We start from the raw sequence: 25,253 nt of genomic DNA on the forward strand, positions 1-25,253 counted from the left end.
ATGGACAACTTGAAAACGATCTATATAACTTAAAATTAAAAGATGTTCCAATAAATTATGTTGATAAACCGGTAACAACGAACAAAAGGAAAATCGATAGTCAAAACCCGGCAAACCTTTGGCATGCTAGGCTAGGTCATATTTCCTCAAGGAGGATGAACAAGCTGAAGGGAGAGGGCATGTTTGATATGTCTGATATTAACTCTCTACCTACTTGTGAGTCCTGCCTGAAAGGAAAAATGACTAAATCTCCTTTCAAAGAAAAACCTGAGCGTAGTCAAAATCTATTGGATTTGATCCATACGGATGTTTGCGGATCATTTAGTATTGGTACAAAATTTGGTCACACCTACTTCATTACCTTTACTGATGATTATTCTAGGTATGGGTATTTATATTTGATTAAATATAAGTCTGAATTATTTGAAAAGTTCAAAGAATTCAAGGCTGAAGTAGAAAACAAACTAGGTAAGAGGATTAAAGCACTTCGATCGGATCGAGGTGGAGAATACTTGAGTACCGAGTTTTTGAGCTATCTAAAAGAGAATGAGATTCTCTATCAGTGTACTCCTCCTATGACACCTCAGCTTAATGGTGTTTCGGAGCGTCGCAATCGAACTTTGTTGGACATGGTTCGATCCATGATGAGCTTCACTGAGCTACCACCTTCGTTTTGGGGCTATGCTCTTGAAATGGCGGTATTGTTGTTGAACAACGTCCACACTAAAGCAGTGAACAAAACACCATACGAGTTATGGAATGGCAAAGCTCCTAAGTATTCATACTTGAGGATTTGGGGATGTCCTGCTTACGTGAAGCAGATAGTGGGAGATAAGTTGGATAGTCGATCCACCTTATGTTATTTTGTAGGGTATCCAAAGAATTCAATCGGATATTATTTCTATCATCCTACTGAAACAAAAGTGTTTGTTTCAAGGAATGCCAACTTCTTGGAGAAGGAGTTCTTATTGGATAAGAAAGGCAAGATGATGGAACTCGAAGAAGTTCGAGAAGAACCCGAGATACAAAATAATGATCCTACACCTCAGGAACCACTGGTTGACACGCCTATTACTAGAAGATCCGAGAGGACTTCTAGGCCTCCTATTAGATATGGTTTTCTTCTTGAAGGGGATCAAAGTGAACCCGACATTGGATGTGATCCAAGAAACTTTAAGGAAGCAATTTCTGATGCAAATTCGAATTTATGGCTTGAAGCTATGCAGTCGGAAATAGATTCGATGCATACAAACCAAGTTTGGACTTTAGTAGATCCTCCCGATGGAATTGTTCCAATAGGGTGTAAATGGATCTATAAGAGAAAACTTGGGCCTGATGGAAAGGTACTGACCTACAAGGCACGATTCGTGGCAAAAGGTTATACTCAAAGACAAGGAGTTGACTATGATGAAACTTTTTCACCAGTCGCAATGTTCAAGTCCATAAGAATTCTTATTGTCATAGCAGCATGGTATGATTATGAGATATGGCAAATGGATATGAAAACTTCATTTCTTAATGGAAACATTAAGGAAGAAATCTATATGATGCAGCCCGAGGGATTCACATCCATGGGAAGCGAGCATAAGGTATGCAAGCTTCAGAGATCGATCTATGGTCTCAAACAAGTATCAAGAAGTTGGAACCAGAAATTTGATGAAACAATAAAGGATTTTGGTTTCATCAAGAACCCGGAGGAACCGTGCGTGTACAAGAAAGTAGTTAAGGATGCTGTGACATTCTTAGTACTTTATGTTGATAACATCTTACTCATTGGGAATGATGTAGGGATGTTGCACTCAACAAAGATATGGTTATCAGGTAGATTCTCGATGAAGGATTTGGGTGAGGCGTCCTATATTCTAGGGATACAGATCTATAGAGATAGATCTAAGAGAATGATAGGACTTACTCAAGCTACCTACATCGACACTATATTGAAAAAGTTTTCAATGGATGAGTCCAAGAGAGGACATCTACCTATGTGTCATGGAGTCTCTCTATCCAAGTCTATGTGTCCCAAGACTGACGAAGAGATAGAGAAAATGACACACATACCATATGCGTCAGCCATAGGGAGTATCATGTATGGGATGATATCTACCAGACCGGATGTGGCATTTGCTCTAAGTGTCATGAGCAGATATCAAGACAATCCCGGTCAAATGCATTGGAAAGTCGTGAAGGATATTCTTAAGTACTTGAGAGGAACTAAGAATGTATTCATGGTTTATGGAGGAAGAGAACTGAAATTGGAAGGCTATACAGACTCTAGCTTCCAAAGTGACGTGGATGACTCGAAGTCAACCTCTGGATTTGTGTTCATGCTCAATGGGGGTGCTGTCTCTTGGAAGAGTTCCAAGCAGGACACCACAGCGGATTCCACCACTGAGGCAGAATACATTGCGGCATCAGCTTCTGCTAAAGAGGCCGTTTGGATGAGGAATTTCGTCCAAGAGTTGGGTGTTATTCCTAAAGCTGTTGGTCCAGTCCCGGTGTACTGTGACAACACGGGTGCTGTTGCTCAGGCAAAGGAACCAATGTCTCATCAAAGATCCAAACACGCACTGAGGAAATACCATATCATCCGGGAGATCGTGAAAAGAGGAGACATCACTGTCGAGAGAGTGGCCTCTGCAGACAATATCGCTGATCCACTTACTAAGCGCTTGCCAGGACCATTATTTGACAAACATCGCGAAGCAATGGGACTACGTAGTATGACTAGTTGGCTTTAGGGCAAGTGGGAGATTGAAAGAGTGGGTGCCCGGTGAGCCAACTTGTGGCTAAGGGCTTTTATGACTCTATGTATAAACAATCTTTTGTTTAATATAATTTACACTTTTATAATGGCATTTACTTTATCTTTAATCATATTATTATGTTGTGACATACTATAATATGTTTAGATGAAGACCTTGAATATACTATAGTGTATGTAACATGTGGTAGCACATGGGGATGGCTATCATGAAACACATTTTAAAGTCACAGTATATTCTAAACAGTTCCTAGTCAATTGAGTCATCCGTTAATAAGGATAAGGATCGCTCGAGATTGAGACTAGCGTTTGCGATGCCGAGTACCACGTTTCATTGGTATGGAACATAGAGATGTTCAAAGCATGCAAATGGATATTCATATGATGAATGATTGAACTACCCTATCCGGACTTTCCAAGTGGTTATCACTTATCGAGTGGATAAAGTCCGCGGTTTTGGTTGTACACCATTAGTCCTTACTACTTGAAACATCATTGAGACTCTATATGCTAGTACTTTACTTTGACTCATTTACCGACTCTATTGGGGTCATCAGGTGTCGGGATTGGGTACAGTTATGACACATATAGGAGTCGATGCTTTGTTGTCAAGGATTCACCACATACTTGCGAGTGTGGATATCCTATGCAATCTGAGGAGATATTAGTGTGACGAATATCTGGCCAGAGTACATGATGTGTTTTAGGTTACTTGGTTTTCTAGTAGCACATGCGATGTCACTATTTGATCTTCAAGATGTATTGCATAGTTATTGAATCTCGAACGACTCTCGATTTACCAATGGTTGTTGATTCGATCGGGATATATGGATGAAGGGACCGTACTGTACGCTAACCAAAATCTATTGGTTCTTGCAGGCACTATCAGTGATACCTAGGGAATCATGGGGCGATGTTGCTAGGCGCTCTTACCATGATTCGATGAGCAAGTCGGAAATTATTGTTCCGAGTCACAAGGAGTTGTGAGCCCACGGCTAGCTGTATTCCTGAACCATTGAGGGTCACACAAGTAATGGATTTCTAATCCCCGTTGAGATAATTAAATTTAAAGAGTTAAATTTAGTGAATAAATAAGTGGGACTTCTTATTTAAAAGTAGAGGGAGTAAGATTTTCTAAAATGACATAGTGATGGACATTTTTGGAAACCACTGAATTCGGATTCAGAAAATTTATCTTGACTTTAAAAGATGCAGAAATGGTTTCTGTGCACATTGGTGGAATTGGTTTATCAATCTGAGTCACGATGAATTTTATATTAATTTCTGAACATGCGGGCTTTGCTTGTCAGGCTTGAACTTATGACTAATGGGCCCTAAGCTGTTAGCAGCCCACATTATAAATAAGTTATTGCAGTACAGAAATTATACAACAGAGGTCACAAAATTTTCGAAAACCCTAGTTGTTCTTTCTAGGTGTGGCCGCCCCCTCTCCTCTCTCTGTTCGAAAATTCCAGCCTGTGAATTTCGAATTTGCAGTCTGGTTTAACAGATCAAATCTGTTATTTCTCTTCGTAGAAACTTTTGATAGACTTTCTAGTGCAGTCTATCAGAGGGATTAAATTTCTGTTCATGGACCTGATTGAAGAATTGTTCGTTCATCAGTTCCTGGGATATACAACAAGAGCAGTTTAATCTGTTGGTGTCCATAATCTCGCTTCGAGATTTTAAGGTAAAATTTATATTGTTTAAATTTTATATTATCAATTTTAATCGTAGGAATATGATACCCATATGGAATCGTTCCATATAAAATTTTAAAAACTTCCGCTGCACCGGGTATCACTTTCTTTTTCGATCCGGAGAACGACCGTGTTCCAACATTGTTTACGTGATCTCATCCTCAGGATCCCAAAAGCAGAGCAACAATTTCTCTATTATCCGGACTTGATAATCCCAGAGTTTTAAAGACATGCATTTCATTCTGATTTCTATTGGAATTGCATGTTGATATTTGAATATCTGGAAATGGATGTATTTCGTTTTGAGATGCTTATCTAATATTGCATGCTAGTTTCTTTTACTGGGAATATTATTCTCACCGGATTATCCGGCTGTTTCTTTGTTTTGTATGTGTACTTGGCAACAGGTGGGGCATGATCAAGTCGGCGAAGACCTGGTTAGCATCAAGAGGGAGAGTTAGAAGTGAGACTCGGTTTAAAATTCAAATTAAGCATGTCAATGTAGTTTATGTTTTAAAGCGAGTTTAGAACTCTAGCTTGGATTGGAGGTTGTCGATGCATGTGATTCAAACTTGTTATGTTTTGTATTTGAACTTGTTTGTATTTCGTAGTTGTATAACTTGAAACGAAGCATGTTTAGAACTTCTATTGATCGAGACTATATGTTGATCTTAGGTATATTATGAAAGAATGCTTTGGTATTGATATTTGATATTGCGTGTATTTTTCCACACCTCGTTTTGTTTATGGATTTGAATGCATGTCAAAAGCAAGTGCGGAGTTTTTTTATATATATGCTGAGCATTTCTGCCCAGAGTTACCGCGCGCGAGCGAGATTGTATCTCGCGCGCGCGCGAGAAGCATTTCGGGGGCTTTGGATCGTTAGCCCCCGCGCGCGCGAGAGCTGTATCGAGTGCGAGTGCGAGCTTTCAGCATCGTTGCTGGAAATGAAGCCCGCACGAATCTCGCGCGAGCGCGAGGCGTTTAAAAAAAACAAAAAATTGTATTTCTTGCTTAGACTTTGGATTATCTGATGCTTTATTATTTGTTTAATCTGAGATTAGATGTTTAGAACCGAGGTCTCACAGAATTCTGCTGTTAGTGAATCTTGCTGCTAGGGAATCCCGAGCTGCTGCTAGGGAATTCCGAACTGCTGCTAGGGAATCTTTTACTAGGGAATCTGCTGCTAGGGAATTCTGAACTGCTGCTAGGGAATCCCGAACTGCGGCTATGGAAGCCCGAACCACCCTTTAAGGACAGGCAGACAGGTGCATGGACGCTCGCATGAGTGACAACTGGCACCTAAGCATGAGGTGTCAAAAATGTTAATGACTCAGCTCAAGCGTCAGATACGTGGCGTGCATGCAGAAGCTCGGATGTCTCAACCTCGGCTCAAGAAACCCGAACGCCCTAGAATTTTGCCTATAATTAGGGGGTCGCAGATTCATTTCAAAAAATATTTTCAGAGCGATACCATGCTCAAGTGAGAATATTGAGATACAAACCCGACCTATGTTTCCCGAACTATCAGATCCAACCCAAACCATGTTTGGTAAGACCCGAACTGATATTTGGTAAGACCCAAGCAGCATTTTCAAAGGGCTAATGACGGACGAAGGTATTATCCGAAAACCCTATTAAAGAAATAGGAGTATCTGATATCTTAGTTAAGGCTTGTAAAATATGATTAGTGATACCGTAAATATTTGATTGTAGGCTTGGAACATAGGTCCTGATTGTACTAGAACTATTACGTAGAGGTATGTAAATACTGACTGAGATAGCCAGCGAGTATGCATGTTTATATTTTTGCATTTAAGTGACATTATTATGTGGCATGATATATGCTTTAATATTTTTTTTATCTTCATATGTCATGTGCATATATACGTTGAGCTTGTATTTTTCATTGAGAATCAGTAGATGGGTCGCTCAGCCCCATGTTATTTGTGGATGGATGCCATGATTTTGGATCCGGTTATATCCACGAGATTTTGGTATGGAAGTGTTTCCTGATGCGATGGTCCAGCGTACTATATAACATGGCGCCTGTTCTGAGCATGATTTGATGGACGACCCGATACCCAGTCATCACACTTGCATGCATCATATTTATATGTTTACTCATTTTACGTACTGGGCGTTAGTCGCTCACGTCCTTGATATTATCTTGGACACCCCTGAAAGAGTGGGTGCCCGGTGAGCCAACTTGTGGCTAAGGGCTTTGATGACTCTTTGTATAAACAATCTTTTGTTTAATATAATTTACACTTTTATTAATGGCAATGACTTTATCTTTCTTCATATTGTTATATTGTGATATACTATTGTTGTTTTGATAAAGACCTTGAATATACTATAGTGTATGTAAGATGTGGTAGAACATGGAGATGTCTATCATGAAACACATCTTATAGTCACTGTATATTCTAAACTGTTCCTAGTCGATTGAGCCGTCCGATAATAAGGATAAGGATCGCTCGAGTTTGAGACTAGCATTTGCGATGCAGAGTACCACGTTTCATTGGTAGGGAACATAGAGATGTTCGAAGCATGCAAATGGATATTCATATGATGAATGATCGAACTACCCTATCCGGACTTTCCAAGTGGTTATCACTTATCGAGTGGATAAAGTCCGCGGTTTTGGTTGTACACCATTAGTTCTTACTACTTGAAACATCATTGAGACTCTATATGCTAGTACTGTGCTTTGACTCGTTTACCGACTCTATTGGGGTCATCAGGTGTCGGGATTGGGTACAGTTACAACACATATAGGAGTCGATGCTTTGTTGTCAAGGATTCACCACATACTTGCGAGTGTGGATATCCTATGCGATCTTAGGAGATATTAGTGTGACAAATCTCTGGCCAGAGTACATGATGTGTTTTAAGAAATGGTTTCTTAGTAACACATGCGATGTCACTATTTGATCTTCAAGATGTATTGCATAGTTATCGAATCTCGAACGACTCTCGATTTACCAATGGTTGTTGATTCGATCGGAATATATGGATGAAGGGACCGTACTGTACGCTAACCAAAATCTATTGGTTCTTGCAGGCACTATCAGTGATACCTAGGGAATCATGGGGCGATGTTGCTAGGCGCTCTTACCATGATTCGATGGGCAAGTCGGAAATTGTTGTTCCGAGTCACAAGGAGTTGTGAGCCCACGGCTAGCTGTATCCCTGAACCATTGAGGGTCACACAGAGTAATGGATTTTTAATCCCCGTTGAGAAAGTTAAATTTAAAGAGTTAAATTTAATGAACAAAGAAGTTGGACTTCTTAATTATGAGTAGAGGAGTAAGATTTCCTAAAATGACATAGGGATGGGCATTTTTGGAAACCACTGAATTCGGATTCAAAAAAATTTATCTTGACTTTAAAAGGTGCAGAAATGGTTTCTGTACACATTGGTGAAATCGGTTTATCAATCGAAGCCATGATGAATTTTATATTAATTTCTGAACATGCGGGTTTTGCTTGTCGGGCTTGAACTTATGACTAATGGGCCCTAAGCTGTTAGTAGCCTACATTATAAATAAGTTATTGCAGTACAGAAATTACACACAACAGGTCACAAAATAATTTTCGAAAAAACCCTATTTTTCAAAGTGTGGCCGCCGCCCCCCTCCCCTCTGCTCGGAAAATCCAGTCTGTGAATTTTGAATTACAGTCTGGTTTAACGGATCAAATTCGTAAATTCTCTTCGTAGAAACTTCTGATAGATTTTCTAGTGCAATCTATCAGAGGGATTAATTATCCGTTCGTGGACCTGATTGAAGAACAGTTCGTCCATCAGTTCCAGGGATATACAACAAGAGCAGAGCAATCTGTTGGTGTCCATAATCTCGCTTCGAGATTGGAGGTAAAAATTTATAATTGTTATTTAATTTTTACACACACAAAATTTAATCGTAAAAGTTTTGATACCCATTATGGAATCATTCCATATAAAATTTTAAACTTCCGCTGCACCGGGTATCAATTCTGATTGATCTGATCGCCGCGTTCTCCAACAGTGGTATCAGAGCCAGGTTGCTCAGATCAAGCGATTAAATTAATCGATTGTACAAAAATTTTTAAGCCTCGGTTTTTGAAACAAAATAAATATTTTTAAAATAAAAAAAATTTTTTCGGGCAAAACCCGGGCAGCGATTGGATCGCTGCCCGGGGGGGGCAGCGATGGTCGCTGCCCCGGGCAGCGCACGCCGCTTCCTAGCGCAGCGCTGGGCGCTGCGCAGGGCGGCGCACGGCGCTGCCCAGGGTAGCGATCGTCACTGTCCTAGGGGCAGCCGGGCTGCCCGGCCCGAGCCCTTTGGGGCGCGGGCAGCCCGGGAATGTCCCGGGCGGCCCGCGGAAAAAAATTAATTTTTTAATTTTAAATTAAATTTTAATATGTTAAAATTCTATTTTTGGTCGGATCGAAAATTATTTTTGATTGGTCCACGAGGTGTCGGATCGAATTGTTCGAGTCCGAAAATTTTAAAATTGATTTTTGGGTAAATTTGAATTTTTGGAAAATTTAAATATTTTATCCGTTAAATTGAATTTTGAAATTAATTATTTTTGCTACAATTGATGATAAGATATGATCTTATGGATATATTGAGTAAAATATAATTTTATATATAAAATTGGATTTTATAGATAAAATATGATTTTATTTGATAAAAAGATAAAATATGATTTTGTATGTAAAATAAGATTTTATATATGAAATATGATTTTATCCTTTTAATTTAAATTGTCATTGCATGTTATCCAATAAATTAATTTTGAATTAAATGTTATTGGATAAGGATGATCGATTGCCATGACCAATTTTATAGGTGTATGTTAGGAATTTAGATTTGTTTTTATTGTTGTTGGATTTATTAATGGGCCTGGTTTATGGCCCAATATGAATTGTCATATATAATAAAAGTGGGTCTGGTTTATGGTCCGTTCTCACCCCTTAAAAATGTATCCCCTACTTGTCATTGTTATTTATTGTAAATACATTAGATTTAGTAGGAGATGAAGATTTGAAGATGGAGGTGGGCCCAGCAGACAATAAAGACAGAAGAAATATAAATTGGAAGCTCAATGTAATAGGATTGCATTGCATACTGCATATAACCTAGGATTGGACCAAGACTCGTGATTGGCAACCACGGGTCGATTAAAAATGGAATCGATCATCCTATATAATATGTGATATTATTGTTGTATGCATGTTTTAGACAAAATTGTGTGAATCCGGCAAGCATACAAAATTTTAAAAATGATGAGACAAATTTTCAAAATTAAAATCTCTCATTTTAAATATGATTTAAAATTAATATCAAGATAAATAAAGGAAATTTAAATTTGTTTAAATGTTCCTACCTTCCATCAACGATCAATGTATGAGATGCTACCCGCGGATACGGTCCGGCTCATATTATTGGGGGGGCCCGTTCGTCGGAAAGCTGTACATTGGATCGACACATGTTGTAAGTTGGGTGGAACTCCCATGGGATCGACTCATATTATTGGGGGATCCACATGGCGACCGTCTATCACAACTTAATATTGATGGGTCATCTTGACATGTCACAATAAGCGGCGTCATATTATTGGGCCCTTATTGGACATGAGGTAAAAACGTGGAGGTTGCTTTGGAAGAAATTGGGCTCTACCTTTTGAAAATTATGGTTGGCTGATATTATTCGGGACCATAGTTTGTCAATTGGACTCCATGTTCTCACTAAGGAAAAAAGTTTCCCGTTTTCACTAGAGGGTAGTGAAATCGTTAAAATAGTGGGAGTGAGATTCATAAAATAAATTTCGCCTATTTTATCTCTTAGTAAATTACTTAAACAATCACTGATATTTGTCTGTTTCTTTTCAGTATTTCATAAAGATGAATTCGCGTAATCCACTTTTCTCGATCCTCGAACAAAATAAATTGACTGGCGCAAACTATACGGAATGGTTCCGTAAGTTGAAGATTGTCTTGACTTCGGAGAAGATGCTCTACGTGTTAGAAAAATCTCCTCCGAAGGAAGCACCAGCTGACATAAGTCCGGAAGAGTTAGCCAAACTTGATACATGGTGGGACCATGATATCAAGTCCAAATGCTATATGCAAGCCTCGGTGTCTGATGAACTCCAGAGGCGATTTGAGGACACCGTGAATGCTGCTGACATTCACGTACAACTCAAGGAACTTTTTGGGGCTCAATCGAGGGCTGAAAGGTTCGCTACTGTAAAGGAGCTAATGACGTGTCGCATGCGTGAAGGGACTTCGGTCCGTGATCATGGGGTATGAGTGATTTGGCTCATACAGAAGTTGGTAACCCTTGATTTGGTGTTGGAGCATGAACTCAACGTGGACTTACTACTTCTATCTCTTCCTTCTTCGTTTGACGGATTTGTGGTGAATTTCAATATGAACAAGATAGAGGCCTCCCTTGAAGAGATGGTCAATATGCTTGTGACATATGAATCCACTTTAAAGAAGGATAAACCGGCTTTCTTGGTGGGCTCCTCTTCTTCTGCTAAGAAGGGGCCAAGTACAAAGGGTAAGAAACGTTCTGCCCCACCCAAGAAAATCGAACCCGAGAAGAAGTACAAGACAAAGGCTTCAAACATGGAAAAATCCAAGGATGTTTGCCATTACTGCAAGAAGCCCGGTCATTGGAAGCGTAACTGCAAGGAATATCTAGAGCAGTTGCGAACTGCGAAGGGTATGTTCTATATTGAAATAAATGTTTCACTTAATACTACTTCTTGGGTATTGGATACCGGATGTGGATCTCACATTTGCAATGATTTGCAGGTAATGACAAGAAGTCCCAGGCTTAGAATGGGTGAGACCCAGCTGAGGCTCGGAAATGGTTCTAGAGTTGAAGCTAAAGCTGTGGGAGATATTTATTTAATTTTGCAGAACGGTTTTAAGTTACTTTTGAGAGATGTTTTATTTGTTCCGGATTTGATTAAAAACATTATTTCTGTTTCTAAGCTTGATAGAGATGGTTATTCTTGCAATTTTGTGAATGGGATTTGCAATATTTACAAGAATGAATGTTTGATTGGAAATGGACAACTTGAAAATGATCTATATAACTTAAAACTAAAAGACGTTCCAATAAATTATGTTGATAAACCGGCAACAACAAACAAAAGGAAAATCGATAGCCAAAACCCAGCAAACCTTTGGCATGCTAGGTTAGGTCATATTTCCTCAAGGAGGATGAACAAGCTAGTGGGAGAGGGCATGTTTGATATGTCTGATATTAACTCTCTACCTACTTGTGAATCCTGCCTAAAAGGAAAAATGACTAAATCTCCTTTTAAGGGGAAACCTGAGCGTAGTCAAAATCTGTTGGATTTGATCCATACAGATGTTTGTGGTTCATTTAGAGTTGGTACTCAATATGGCCACACCTACTTCATTACCTTTACTGATGATTATTCTAGGTATGAGTATTTATATTTAATGAAATATAAGTCTGAAGCATTTGAAAAGTTCAAAGAATTCAAGGCTGAAGTAGAAAATAAGTTAGGTAAAAGTATTAAAGCACTTCGATCGGATCGAGGTGGAGAATACTTAAGTACCGAGTTTTTGGACTATCTAAAAGAGAATGAGATTCTCTCTCAGTGGACTCCTCCTATGACACCACAGCTGAATGGTGTATCGGAGCGTCGTAATCGAACTTTGTTAGACATGGTTCGATCCATGATGAGCTTCACTGAGCTTCCACCTTCGTTTTGGGGCTATGCGCTTGAAACGGCGGTATTGTTGTTGAACAACGTCCACACTAAAGCAGTGGACAAAACACCATACGAGTTATGGAATGGCAAAGCTCCTAAGTATTCGTACTTGAGGATTTGGGGATGTCCTGCTTACGTGAAGCAGACAGTGGGAGATAAGTTGGATAGTCGATCCACCTTATGTTATTTTGTTGGGTATCCAAAGAATTCAATCGGATATTATTTCTATTATCCTGCTGAAACAAAGGTGTTTGTTTCAAGGAATGCCACCTTCTTGGAGAAGGAGTTCTTATTGGATAAGAAAGGCGAGATAATGGAACTCGAAGAAATTTGAGAAGAACCCGAAATACAAAATAACGATTCTACACCTCAGGAACCATTGATAGACACGCCTGTACCTAGAAGATCCGAGAGGACTTCTAGACCTCCTATTCGATATGGTCTTCTTCTTGAAGGGGATCGAGATGAACCCGATGTTGGATGTGATCCAAGAAACTTCAAGGAAGCAATTTTTGATGCGGATTCAAATTTATGGCTTGAAGCTATGCAGTCGGAAATAGATTCGATGCATACAAACCAAGTTTGGTATTTAGTAGATCCTCCCGATGGAATTGTTCCAATAGGGTGTAAATGGATCTACAAGAGAAAGCTTGGGCCTGATGGTAAGGTATTGACCTACAAGGCGCGATTGGTGGCAAAAGGTTATACTCAAAGACAAGGAGTTGACTATGATGAAACCTTTTCACCAGTTGCAATGTTCAAGTCCATAAGAATCCTTATTGCCATAGCTGCTTGGTATGACTATGAGATATGGCAAATGGATGTGAAGACTGCTTTTCTTAATGGAGACATTAAGGAAGAAATCTATATGAAGCAGCCTGAGGGGTACACATCCATGGGAAGCGAGCATAAGGTATGCAAGCTTCAGAGATCAATTTATGGTCTAAAACAAGCATCAAGAAGTTGGAACCAGAAATTTGATGAAACAATAAAGGATTTTGGTTTCATCAAGGACCCGGAGGAACCATGCGTGTACAAGAAAGTAGTTAAGGATGCTGTGACATTCTTAGTACTTTATGTTGATGACATCCTACTCATTGGGAATGACGTAGGGATGTTGCAGTCAACAAAGATATGGTTATCAGGTAGATTCTCGATGAAGGATTTGGGTGAGGCATCCTATATTCTAGGGATACAGATCTATAGATATAGATCTAAGAGAATGATAGGACTCACTCAATCAACCTACATCGACACCATATTGAAACGGTTTTCAATGGATGGGTCCAAGAGAGGACATCTACCCATGTGTCATGGAGTTTCTCTATCCAAGTCTATGTGTCCCAAGACGGATGAAGAAATAGAGAAAATGACACATGTACCATATGCGTCAGCCATAGGTAGTATCATGTATGGGATGATATCTACCAGACCGGATGTAGCATTTGCTCTGAGTGTCATGAGCAGATATCAAGCTAATCCTGGTCAAATGCATTGGAAAGCCGTGAAGGACATTCTTAAGTACTTACGAAGGACTAAGAATATGTTCATGGTATATGGAGGAAGAGAACTAAAATTGGAAGGCTATACCGACTCTAGCTTCCAAAGTGACGTGGATGACTCGAAGTCAACCTCTAGATTTGTGTTCATGCTCAATGGCGGTGCTGTCTCTTGAAAGAGTTCCAAGCAGGACACCACAGCGGATTCCACCACTGAGGCAGAATACATTGCAGCATCAGCTGCTGCTAAAGAGGCCGTTTGGATGAGGAATTTTGTCCAAGAGTTGGGCGTCATTCCTGAAGTTGTTGGTCCAGTCCCGGTGTACTGTGACAACACGGGTGCCGTTGCTCAGGCAAAGGAACCAAGGTCTCATCAAAGATCCAAACACGTACTGAGAAAATACCACATCATCCGGGAGATTGTGAAAAGAGGAGACATCACTGTCGAAAGAGTGGCCTCTGCAGACAATATCGCTGATCCACTTACTAAGCCCTTGCCAGGACCATTATTTGACAAACATCGCGAAGCAATGGGTCTACGTAGTATGACTAGTTGGCTTTAGGGCAAGTGGGAGATTGAAAGAGTGGGTGCCCCGTGAGCCAACTTGTGGCTAAGGGCTTTGATGACTCTTTGTATAAACAATCTTTTGTTTAATATAATTTACACTTTTATTAATGGCAATGACTTTATCTTTCTTCATATTGTTATATTGTGATATACTATTGTTGTTTTGATAAAGACCTTGAATATACTATAGTGTATGTAAGATGTGGTAGAACATGGAGATGTCTATCATGAAACACATCTTATAGTCACTGTATATTCTAAACTGTTCCTAGTCGATTGAGCCGTCCGATAATAAGGATAAGGATCGCTCGAGTTTGAGACTAGCATTTGCGATGCAGAGTACCATGTTTCATTGGTAGAGAAAATAGAGATGTTCGAAGCATGCAAATGGATATTCATATGATGAATGATCGAACTACCCTATCCGGACTTTCCAAGTGGTTATCACTTATCGAGTGGATAAAGTCCGCTGTTTTGGTTGTACACCATTAGTCCTTACTACTTGAAACATCATTGAGACTCTATATGCTAGTACTGTGCTTTGACTCGTTTACCGACTCTATTGGGGTCATCAGGTGTCGGGATTGGGTACAGTTACAACACATATTGGAGTCGATGCTTTGTTGTCAAGGATTCATCACATACTTGCGAGTGTGGATATCCTATGCGATCTGAGGAGATATTAGTGTGACAAATCTCTGGCCAGAGTACATGATGTGTTTTAAGAAATGGTTTCTTAGTAACACATGCGATGTCACTATTTGATCTTCAAGATGTATTGCATAGTTATCGAATCTCGAACGACTCTCGATTTACCAATGGTTGTTGATTCGATCGGGATATATGGACGAAGGGACCGTACTGTACGCTAACCAAAATCTATTGGTTCTTGCAGGCACTATCAGTGATACCTAGGGAATCATGGGGCGATGTTGCTAGGCGCTCTTACCATGATTCGATGGGCAAGTCGGAAATTGTTGTTCCGAGTCACAAGGAGTTGTGAGCCCACGGCTAGCTGTATCCCTGAACCATTGAGGTTCACACAGAGTAATGGATTTTTAATCCCCGTTGAGATAGTTAAATTTAATGAACAAAGAAGTTGGACTTCTTAATTATGAGTAGAGGAGTAAGATTTCCTAAAATGACATAGGGATGGGCATTTTTGGAAACCACTGAATTCGGATTCAGAAAAATTTATCTTGACTTTAAAAGGTGCAGAAATGGTTTCTGTACACATTGGTGAAATCGGTTTATCAATCGGAGTCATGATGAATTTTATATTAATTTCTGAACATGCGGGTTTTGCTTGTCGGGCTTGAACTTATGACTAATGGGCCCTAAGCTGTTAGTGGCCTACATTATAAATAAGTTATTGCAGTACAGAAATTACACACAACAGGTCACAAAATAATTTTCGAAAAAACCCTATTTTTCTAAGTGTGGCCGCCGCCCCCCTCCCCTCTGCTCGGAAAATCCAGTCTGTGAATTTTGAATTACAGTCTGGTTTAACGGATCAAATTCGTTAATTCTCTTCGTAGAAACTTCTGATAGATTTTCTAGTGCAATCTATCAGAGGGATTAATTATCCGTTTGTGGACCTGATTGAAGAACAGTTCATCCATCAGTTCCAGGGATATACAACAAGAGCAGAGCAATCTGTTGGTGTCCATAATCTCGCTTCGAGATTGGAGGTAAAAATTTATAATTGTTATTTAATTTTTACACACACAAAATTTAATCGTAAAAGTTTTGATACCCATTATGGAATCGTTCCATATAAAATTTTAAACTTCCGCTGCACCGGGTATCAATTCTGATTGATCTGATCGCCGCGTTCTCCAACAACCCCATTCAATGGGGCAGGTCTCAAATTGTACGGAGCATGGAGTTCGAGGCAAGACTAGAAGGCTGGAGATATCTGAAGGTATTTTGTACAGAAGAATTCGACATAGCTGTAAATAATACATTTAAGTTTTATTGCCTATATTTTGATAAGGTTGTATCACTACTGATTTGGGTTTTAGTACCGGTTGTATTTTGCCGATTTATGTATATTATGGGATATCTTTCCGCAAGTTTTACTATGTTAATTGCGTATTTTAATTAAGCTGATTGCATGCTTAAGACTGCTAGTTAGTAGGTGATTCAAAGCAGGTTCACTACAAGGAGCATAGTGAAAACATAGTCGCACAACAGGTGAACGAGAGAAGAGCTTTCTTTGGAAAGGATAAATACATCACGGAAACGTATATAGATATTTATGTTGCAGAAGCCCATTCTATGTTTGACTACATGGAAGAAGAAGAAGAAGAAGAAGAAGAACCGATTTTTAAGGAGGAAGATGCCATCTTCTTAGGACTTAAAGACGACAGTGGTTCATCCGAAAAATTTAAGGAACAACTCACAAAAACTCCTGTTAAGGAACCGGTCGTAAAGCCCATCCTGATCGGTACCAATGAAGAAAGTTAGAAAGAGTCCTCACCCGATAAAGTGGCAAATCCATCAACTGTTGAAGCTTCCTCAACTTATGAGGAAATGATCATCGCTGGCACCAATCCATCTGGTGCTCAGCCTGAGGTAAACATTACAAATCCTCCAACTATTAATATTGTTACAGGCCCCTTCTCTACCGATATGAAATTGGAAGTTGTCCTTCAAAAGTTCTATTTCGCCATAGTAGATGAAATTGTTAAGTCAATGAGAGAGTTTGACTTATTTGGAGACCAGACCCAGCACATGGAAACTGAATATCCAACTGGTCCAAAAATTTCTCCTCTGGAGGCTACTATCGAAGAACAGATGACCAAAACTCCCTCGCCTGAATGTATCTTTGAATAACGGGCTACATCATCCCCTCCCAAAAAGAGTGAAGCATCCATCTCTGAGACCGCAATAGTCATCTTGCCTGTTCCTCCTCATCAGGGTGACCAGGAACAGACTCGAGATGCATCTCCCATTATTCCTGAGCCAGGAGGCACCTCCGGTGTACATAAAGACAATGATAATGATTAATATGGAAAAGCTCAAACTGCCATCGTAATAGTTGATGTCCAAACAACTGCCAACAAGACAAATGAAGAAGTCTTCAATCATCTACAACATGTGGAAATACTGATATCCTTGATGAATACCCGCATAGATGCTTCTATCCTCACCAACTTTGATTTTTGCCATACCATCATGGTTAGGATAAATGGCATTGCCAAGGACATAGCTGACAGCATGAAATCTTTCAAGGATGAAAAATAATTACACTATTGATGTTGTGGTCACTTTGTCGAGCCAGTTGACTCAAAATGAATAGAGGGTCAACGCCCGGATGGCAATTTTCAAGTGTCAATCGACACCCAACTCAAGAAAATGATTGATCATATCAATCATGGTACTGAAAAAAAACGGGGAAGAGGATAAGAGAAAATTAGAGGAAGCCAGACGAAGACAAGAAGAAACCAAAAGAAATAAAGAGGAATAAGAGATGAAAAAAGGTGGTGGTGGATCCAACAGAGGAGGTAGTGGATCTGGTCGAGGAGGAGTGTTTAGGAAGCAGTTGGTTCAGAAGAACTTTGTGTTCTTTTCTTTAATCATTAGGTGTAATAGGATTTCATTGTTGTCTTTTCAACTTTTATCCTGTAAACAATGAAATTCATTCTCTCAATGAAGTTCATTTTCTCTATCTACTGATTTTATTTCAGGGACTTAAGTTTTGTCATCACCAAAAAGAGGGAAATCATTAGATCTTTTAGTTTTGGTGATAACAAACAAAATACTTCATTGTTACAAAATGATTGTCTTTTAAATGTATTAACAGGTACTTGTCGGGTGACTCAAGCAACTAGAAGATCTCAACTGAATACACTTCTTCAGAAAATATCACCAGTCAAGAAGATTGCCTCACCCCCTCACTTAAACTCATCCGGTCAAGAAGAGTACCTCATCGGTCATACTACAGATAGCTCATCTCGACTGGTTACACTGTATTGCAGATATTTGAATAACGGTCAAGAGTATCCTCTTATTCAAGCTTTACGTACTTCAAAACATTTCAAATGTTTTATCAGAGAAATAGATTGATGAAGCAATGCACATCCATCAAGGATAAAAAAATCAGATAGTTACCCGAATTGTGCACAGCTTTGGGTATGTGCAAAAGCTGTCTAGGACCATTGTTTTATTTATTTGGAAGCATCTCAAATCGCGCATTAAATGGAGTGTACTATCTATCAAGAAAGACGATGACAACAATACTCTTTCATTTATTATGCCTTCAATCCGAACGTTGAACATACTTTGCAAGAGACAGTATAAATAGAGAATGTTTTAAGCAAGAGACAAAAAGAATTGATCCATCTGTTTTATCCGAGAACTCTTACTTAAAATCTTGTTCTAAAGTCACTTTAAGCACTCTAGAAATTCATATCATCGATTGTTCAATCAACGCTCTCTTACAAGATTTACATCATACCTTTCAAGGATCAATCAGGTTTCCTCGTGCTTTCTTGACCGCTTAAAAGACAGAAATCCTTCTGAGAAGAGTTTGACTATTTGGATCGAAAGATTGAAACTTCTTGTGTATTATCTTGGCGTTTAGTTGGTAAGATTCGAGGTCTTATCTATGCGTTAACTAGAAGTTTCGATTTAGGTAGTGTATAAGTTCTAAAGTTGGAGTGGGTTGTATACGAGTTGTGTAAACCAAAGTCTTCTAGTGCATTCTTTCTTAAGTAGAAAAAGGAGAGACGTAGAAAGATTTTGCCTTCGAACTTCCATATATCTTGTGTTATTAATTTCTACCTTTACTAATCTTGTTGATAGCCTTGATTGAATTGAGTTTAAAATACTCGCTGAAAATTTTCAAGTTATTTTCGTATTATTTGTTGTTTGATGATTTTCAGGCATTGAGAAATTTGGTCTAGTTTGGTTGGCACCTACTCGATCGGCCGCAATATTTGGTCATTTTAAGAAAAAATTTTAAAGAGTGTGTATCCCCTTCTCCTTCTACACACACATCTGATCCCAACAGTACACTTTAAAAAATGCGAGATTTTGATGTTTTCAAATTTAGAAAGAAATGGTCACAGACAGATCTTGTGCACAGTCTCATAAATGTGCATTTTGGAAAAAAAAAAAAAAACATTCTTTATGATACATCGTTAGTTTTGCATGGCCTGAGAACCAACTTTTTTGATAAAATATTTGGGATACTTTGTAAGTTGTGTAGTTTGAATCAGAACAATATTCATTAATAGACCTTCTTCAAATAAGATTCGAAACAGTGAACGGTCGAGTAAGCTGTCTGTACTTGGATAGTCGTGTAGATTTTCTTAGGGTCTTGAGCAGTTGAGAACTCTAGATACCTGAGAGCGGTTGAAAGCTTCTCTTGAGTCTTAATCCAAACGATCGAGTACATGCAATACATGTTAAAACAGCTTGATTTACATCAACGAAATATTGTTTGTATCACCAAAAATAAAAAATCTAACATACATTGAATTAAATAAATGATGCACATTTTATGCTAAACTTATTTACTTCGTTTTTGCGAATAATACATAAAATATTGGGTAATATTTCCAACAAACATGGTGTTTGATTTATGTGGTTTCAACTCAAATTATTTCAACAATTTCGAGAAATTGTTTTCTGAAAAAATCAAAATTATAGACAACAAAGCAACAAAGTGAAATGGCGAAATAAAAATTTCAAAATAACCAATTGACATATAATTCATCTAACATCAAAAACCAAATTGGAACGAGATCTCGGATACCTGTCTCAAGTATAACAATGGAAAAAGTACTGAAAAAATCGTACCGGGCTTTAAATGATCGAGTTGAGGTCAATTAAATATATTTAATTCTGTACTCTTAAATCACGCACATACTGATACATACATGTAAACAATTAATGTATCTCATTATTATATTGCATCCTGTGAGATATTTCCCGGTAGTTGCTCTCCCACTACGTGCAAATGTACCCTGATTTAATCGAATTAAACTACTCTTAATGAAAAGTACAAAAAGTTGATATATTAATGGCAATGTACAGCTAAATCTTGGAATAAAAATGCAGGCTGAAAATGGGTATATTAATAACAATAACAATAGATTTAGAAGTTCGATTTGTGCTATAAGAAAGCCGGCGGCTGTTTATAAAGAAGCGGCCGCCACCCTCACTACTTATTGTTAGCCGGAGATCGGATATCTCCGTAAGGTAGGTAGGAGGCTTAATCGTCTAAAATCGAAATTTTTTGAGTGTATGGATAACTAATTTTGAAATGTGAAACCTACTCTTCGTGTTATCAAAACATATTTAAGTAGTGTTTGGGAGAGTTTTTAGGAATCACTTTTCAGTTTTTCGTTAACAAAATTTGTAGATAAACATTTGGTAGAGCTTTTATGAAGTACTTTTTAGCTTTGACTTCTATGTGTAATTAGTTAAATTTATAAGCTTTCTTGAAAGCTTGTAAGATCTTTTAAAATTAGTAACATCACGTCAGAATTATTTTTGATAATATTCCATATTTATACAAATTACTATCAAATGTTTGTAGCTTTGGTTTATCAAACAAACATCGCGAGGCTGATTTTATAAATAAGATGCAAGTTCTTATAAGTTATTAAAATAATTTAAAAGATTTTTTTGGAATAAGTTAGTCAAATAGACTATAAATTATTTAAGAACCGTTTGAATATTCAAAAAATATTATGAGATAATGATATTTGGAAGGACTTAAAAATTTAAAATATATGTTAGAGTATGTTGCTGAAGATTACTCGTATTTGTATCGGATAATACTGATGTGCCCGACACTATGTTAACAATCATATTAAAATAGTCAAAAATTTAAAATTAGTGCAAATTACCAAAGTTTGGCAATTTAATGAACTAAAACCTAAAATGAGACAAGTTAGTGAGCTTGAGAAAAATATTTTTCCTTTCTCTAATAATTTATAGTCAAACAACTATTATATATTTGCACCAAGTTGCTCAAACTTGTCAAGCATAAGATTATTGCAGCGAAATTTAACGACATAATTTTTTATTTACAATAAAACTAGTTTTTTGGGAATAAAATGGGGATTGTTCTATGTTATATTTAGAGTATTTCTCCTTCATGATGTGGTCAAATATCAAATATTGGATCAACACAAATGTTAATTTCCATAAAAATATAGGGTGTCACGTGATTTAATGATATTAAAATATGGAAAAAAATACTCCCGGTATAACATAAACTATCCCTAAAAATAATAGGCTTTGAAGAAGGAAGGCGAAGATGAATATGTTTAGGTGGGCCCCACCAAAAATTTTTGAACCTTTTCTTTTTAATTTAGATAAACAAATAAACTGAAAAAACTATAATGAATAGAGCCAAAAAGTCAAAAAGTATAACCGTCGACGACAAAGAGTGGAATCAAGGGCACTCACAACGAGCCTTTATTAACACTAGCAATCGTGCACACGCATTTGCGTTTGTAAAATAATAACTATAATAAATATAAATTTTGATGTTTAATATGTTAGATTAATTAGAAAAAAAAGGAAATAAAATTGACAAAGAAGGTTATTGGAGATATGAGGATAGTGAGTAAAAAACATGTAGAAAACAAAAAAATGAAAAGAAGGGCATTTTAGGTATATTAAAAAATAGACCATGACACCAAGTTAGTTACTCTATTATGCTTACACTTAATAAATAGTATAGATTAATATTTAACCTTGCTTCTTTTAAAAAAAAAATTTATTTGATAAGAGAAGAGAAGTTTGTTATGATTAATTTCGAGTCTAAGGAGTTTTATGAAAATTAATCGTGGACTTATATGTGGGCTAAATATATAAAAATAAAAAAAAGTTATATTTTGAAATTAAAATGTCCTTGGAGTTGCGATTCAGAATTTTCCATGTTAAAAACAGTCATCCACGGGGAAAATCTATGCTAGCACATGAGTAGTGTCTATGTATTGTATTTGACGGTTCATATTTTTTTTTGCATTTGAGATATTCATGTAAATATCTCAAATGCAGTAAATATAAGCTGTTGGATCCTCATTTGGGCAGTGTTCGAATGAGGCAGTATAGACAAAACTCATCCACCGATATAAAATTATATATAAATGTTTAAACATACATTTTTAAATTAAAATATATATATTTTTTGCCACACAATTTTCTTTAAAAAAAAAAAAAGAAAGAAAGAAAGAAAACTATGACCCCAAGTTGCCTCTTGAAAATAATACAACAGACCCTCTTTCATTTGGCAACGTAGGCTTCTCCAATTGCAAGAGACAAAGGAAAGAATCGTTTTTTTGAATATTTAATTTTTTTTTCCTGGCCGTTGGATTTCTCCCCACCAGCCAAAAAAATAAGAGCCATTGGATTGGGTTGCCGTAGGATTCTCAGTTGGAGTACACGTGCTGCTATCTGTATTTGCTTTATTTACCTCTTTTTATCTTTGCTTTCATGCATGGATTTCTCCTCCCCCAGAAAGCCATCTCTATTACTATACATATTATTATTATATTAAAATATATTGCCATCATAAGCAACAAAGGTAACTGACTCTGCCTTCAAAATTGATAATTTCTTCAACTTTCAACTACCCTATAGCTACTACTTCTTATGCAACTAGTAAAAGTTGCTCAAAAATATAAGTTGCTAACTAGCTTGCCTTTAATTTCCTTTTGCATTTCTCCAGTTTTTTTTTGATTTTGCGTCTACACATTTCTTGTTTATCCGATCTTGTTCTTCTCCACCAGTTGTAGATTCAAGAAACCTGTGATCCGAATTCGAGTTCGAGCTTAAAATATTCTTGTTCCTTGATTTTGTGCTGTTTCATTACAGTTTCTTCTGGTTTTGATAAGCCAGAAGTTGAATCTGCTTCTGATCTGTGTTCACGTAATCCCAACTCGATCGGGTATGGACGGAGATCATGAGCTGAAGCATATCTGCAAATTCTGCAACAAGAGCTTCCCCTGTGGGAGATCTTTGGGTGGCCACATGAGGTCTCATTTGATCAATAGTTCATCTGATCGAGATCATAAGTTTCGAGAAAACAGACCTCTGCCTCTCCCCGATGGCAGAAACAATGCTAAATTCGACAAACTTTCGGAGTTGGGGAGTCCGAGTAGTTATGGCCTGAGGGAGAATCCGAAGAAGACAAGAAAATTCTCAAAGCCAAGTGATCAAGAAGATACTTTGCTTCAAGATAAAATATGTAAAGAATGTGGCAGAAGTTTCCATTCTTGGAAGGCTTTGTTTGGCCATATGAAATCCCACTCTGTGAATAGAAAGATTGCGAATACTTGGGAAGATGATTCTTGGGATAGCCAATCTGACAATGAATCAGCAGCTCCATTTTGCAAGAAGAAGAGGTCAAACAGAATGAAAAGGTACACCTCTACCACAAATTCATCGTCCTTGGCCAATTTTTCGCCTTGTGTTTCTGAGATTGATCAGCAAGTGCAAGAAGAGGTTGCTTTGAGTTTGATCATGCTTTCCAGGGATACTGGAAATTGGGGTGAAATGAATTCTTCTGGTTCCTCGTATAATAGTTTGGACTTTTCAGGGGCTAAGAAATTTGGTAAAATTTCTGGCAAAGGGTCGTTCTGTAGTGAGTCCAAGTTCAAGAAATCCAAAGATAAGCTCAAGAACACGAGAAAGACGAAAAATCTTGATCAAGAATCTGAAGTTAATTCGCCCAGGAATCCGATCCAGAAAAGTGGATTGGATCAGTTTGAAGGGCTAAAATTCAACAAGGCTAAGTCAAGCAAGGGAAAGTGCATTGGTTCAAATGATTCTGAAGTGAGTTTGCCTGTTGAAAGCTACAAATCCCCATTTGCACACAGCCCTTTTGAGAAAACCAGCAAATTTTTATGCACGATTTGCCAAAAAGCCTTCACTTCATATCAAGCTCTAGGGGGTCACAGAGCAAGCCACAAAAAGTTCAAAGGTTGCTGTGCTCCAAGAAGTGAAAACGACAGCCTCGAAGCCGAAAATTCACCGATTCAAAGGATTAAAAGCATTGAAAAAATCAGTGTTTTCGCCACCAAAACTGCTTCAGTAGTTGGATTCCTGAAAATCAAGGAGCATGAGTGCCCAATTTGCTTCAAGATTTTCCCATCAGGGCAGGCTTTAGGTGGGCACAAGAGGTCGCATTTGATATCAGATCAGCCAAAAAGTACTACTCATCCTTCTGTTGTGATTCAAATGCCGTCCGCAAAAACTCGGGACTTTCTTGATCTCAACTTGCCTGCTCCTGTTGATCATGAAGAATGGTGGATTGGGATCAGCAACGATCACGAAAGTGGAATCGAGCATAAACGTCCGTTGCTCGGCTTTCTCTCGAGCTGATCGACCATGATATCTTGCTAGCCTTTTTACCAATGTACAGATTCATTCATTCTTTACAGAAGTTTGAAGTTCTCTAAGCAGTTGCAATACTATCAGGCCTATGTCCTATTAGCTCCAAAGTTATATTTTGCTTCATATTTTTGGGTCATTTCTGGATAATGTAACATTTGATATTTAATATATTTAAACTGTTATGTGTTGGAGCCTAAATTCTTAAAGAAAGTGTACTGATGAAGATAGATAACATAGAATAAAAGTAAAGGATTTTTCTTTATGATCTCCCGTGCAGAAAAATCTTTATTATATTTTTATTTTTCACCAATTATTACAGTTTTTGCTAATTAGATATAGGGATTAATTTAACCATAACATCATTTACTATCTGAGAATGCATTTAAAATAATCAATATTTTTTGATCTGTAGCTTTTAACGTGGCATGCATTGCATCATCTGCAACCTAAATTCTTGTGCGGTCATTATTTTGACTTGGCAATGAAGGGAAATTATGAGGTATTGAAATTGAATTGGTTACCTCAAAATAAATAAATAAATAAATTGGCATGTGGAAGCATTTTATAATGCATACAAAGTCATTTTATATCTTATTTTTCACAGTGGTATTCCA

At 37.8% G+C, this 25,253-nt stretch overlaps 1 protein-coding gene across 1 annotated transcript; it reads left to right on the forward strand.

Moving 5' to 3' along the window:
* The first annotated feature begins 23,193 nt into the window (after positions 1-23,193).
* On the forward strand, positions 23,194-24,627 carry LOC140877742 (uncharacterized). The gene is made up of 2 exons (XM_073281314.1): positions 23,194-24,244; positions 24,338-24,627. The coding sequence occupies exons 1-2, from the start codon at positions 23,194-23,196 to the stop codon at positions 24,625-24,627; spliced, it is 1,341 nt and encodes a 446-aa protein (XP_073137415.1).
* Positions 24,628-25,253: the final 626 nt, after the last annotated feature.

Source organism: Henckelia pumila, chromosome 2 (genome assembly GCF_033568475.1).
Source record: "Henckelia pumila isolate YLH828 chromosome 2, ASM3356847v2, whole genome shotgun sequence".
Lineage (NCBI taxonomy): Eukaryota > Viridiplantae > Streptophyta > Magnoliopsida > Lamiales > Gesneriaceae > Henckelia > Henckelia pumila.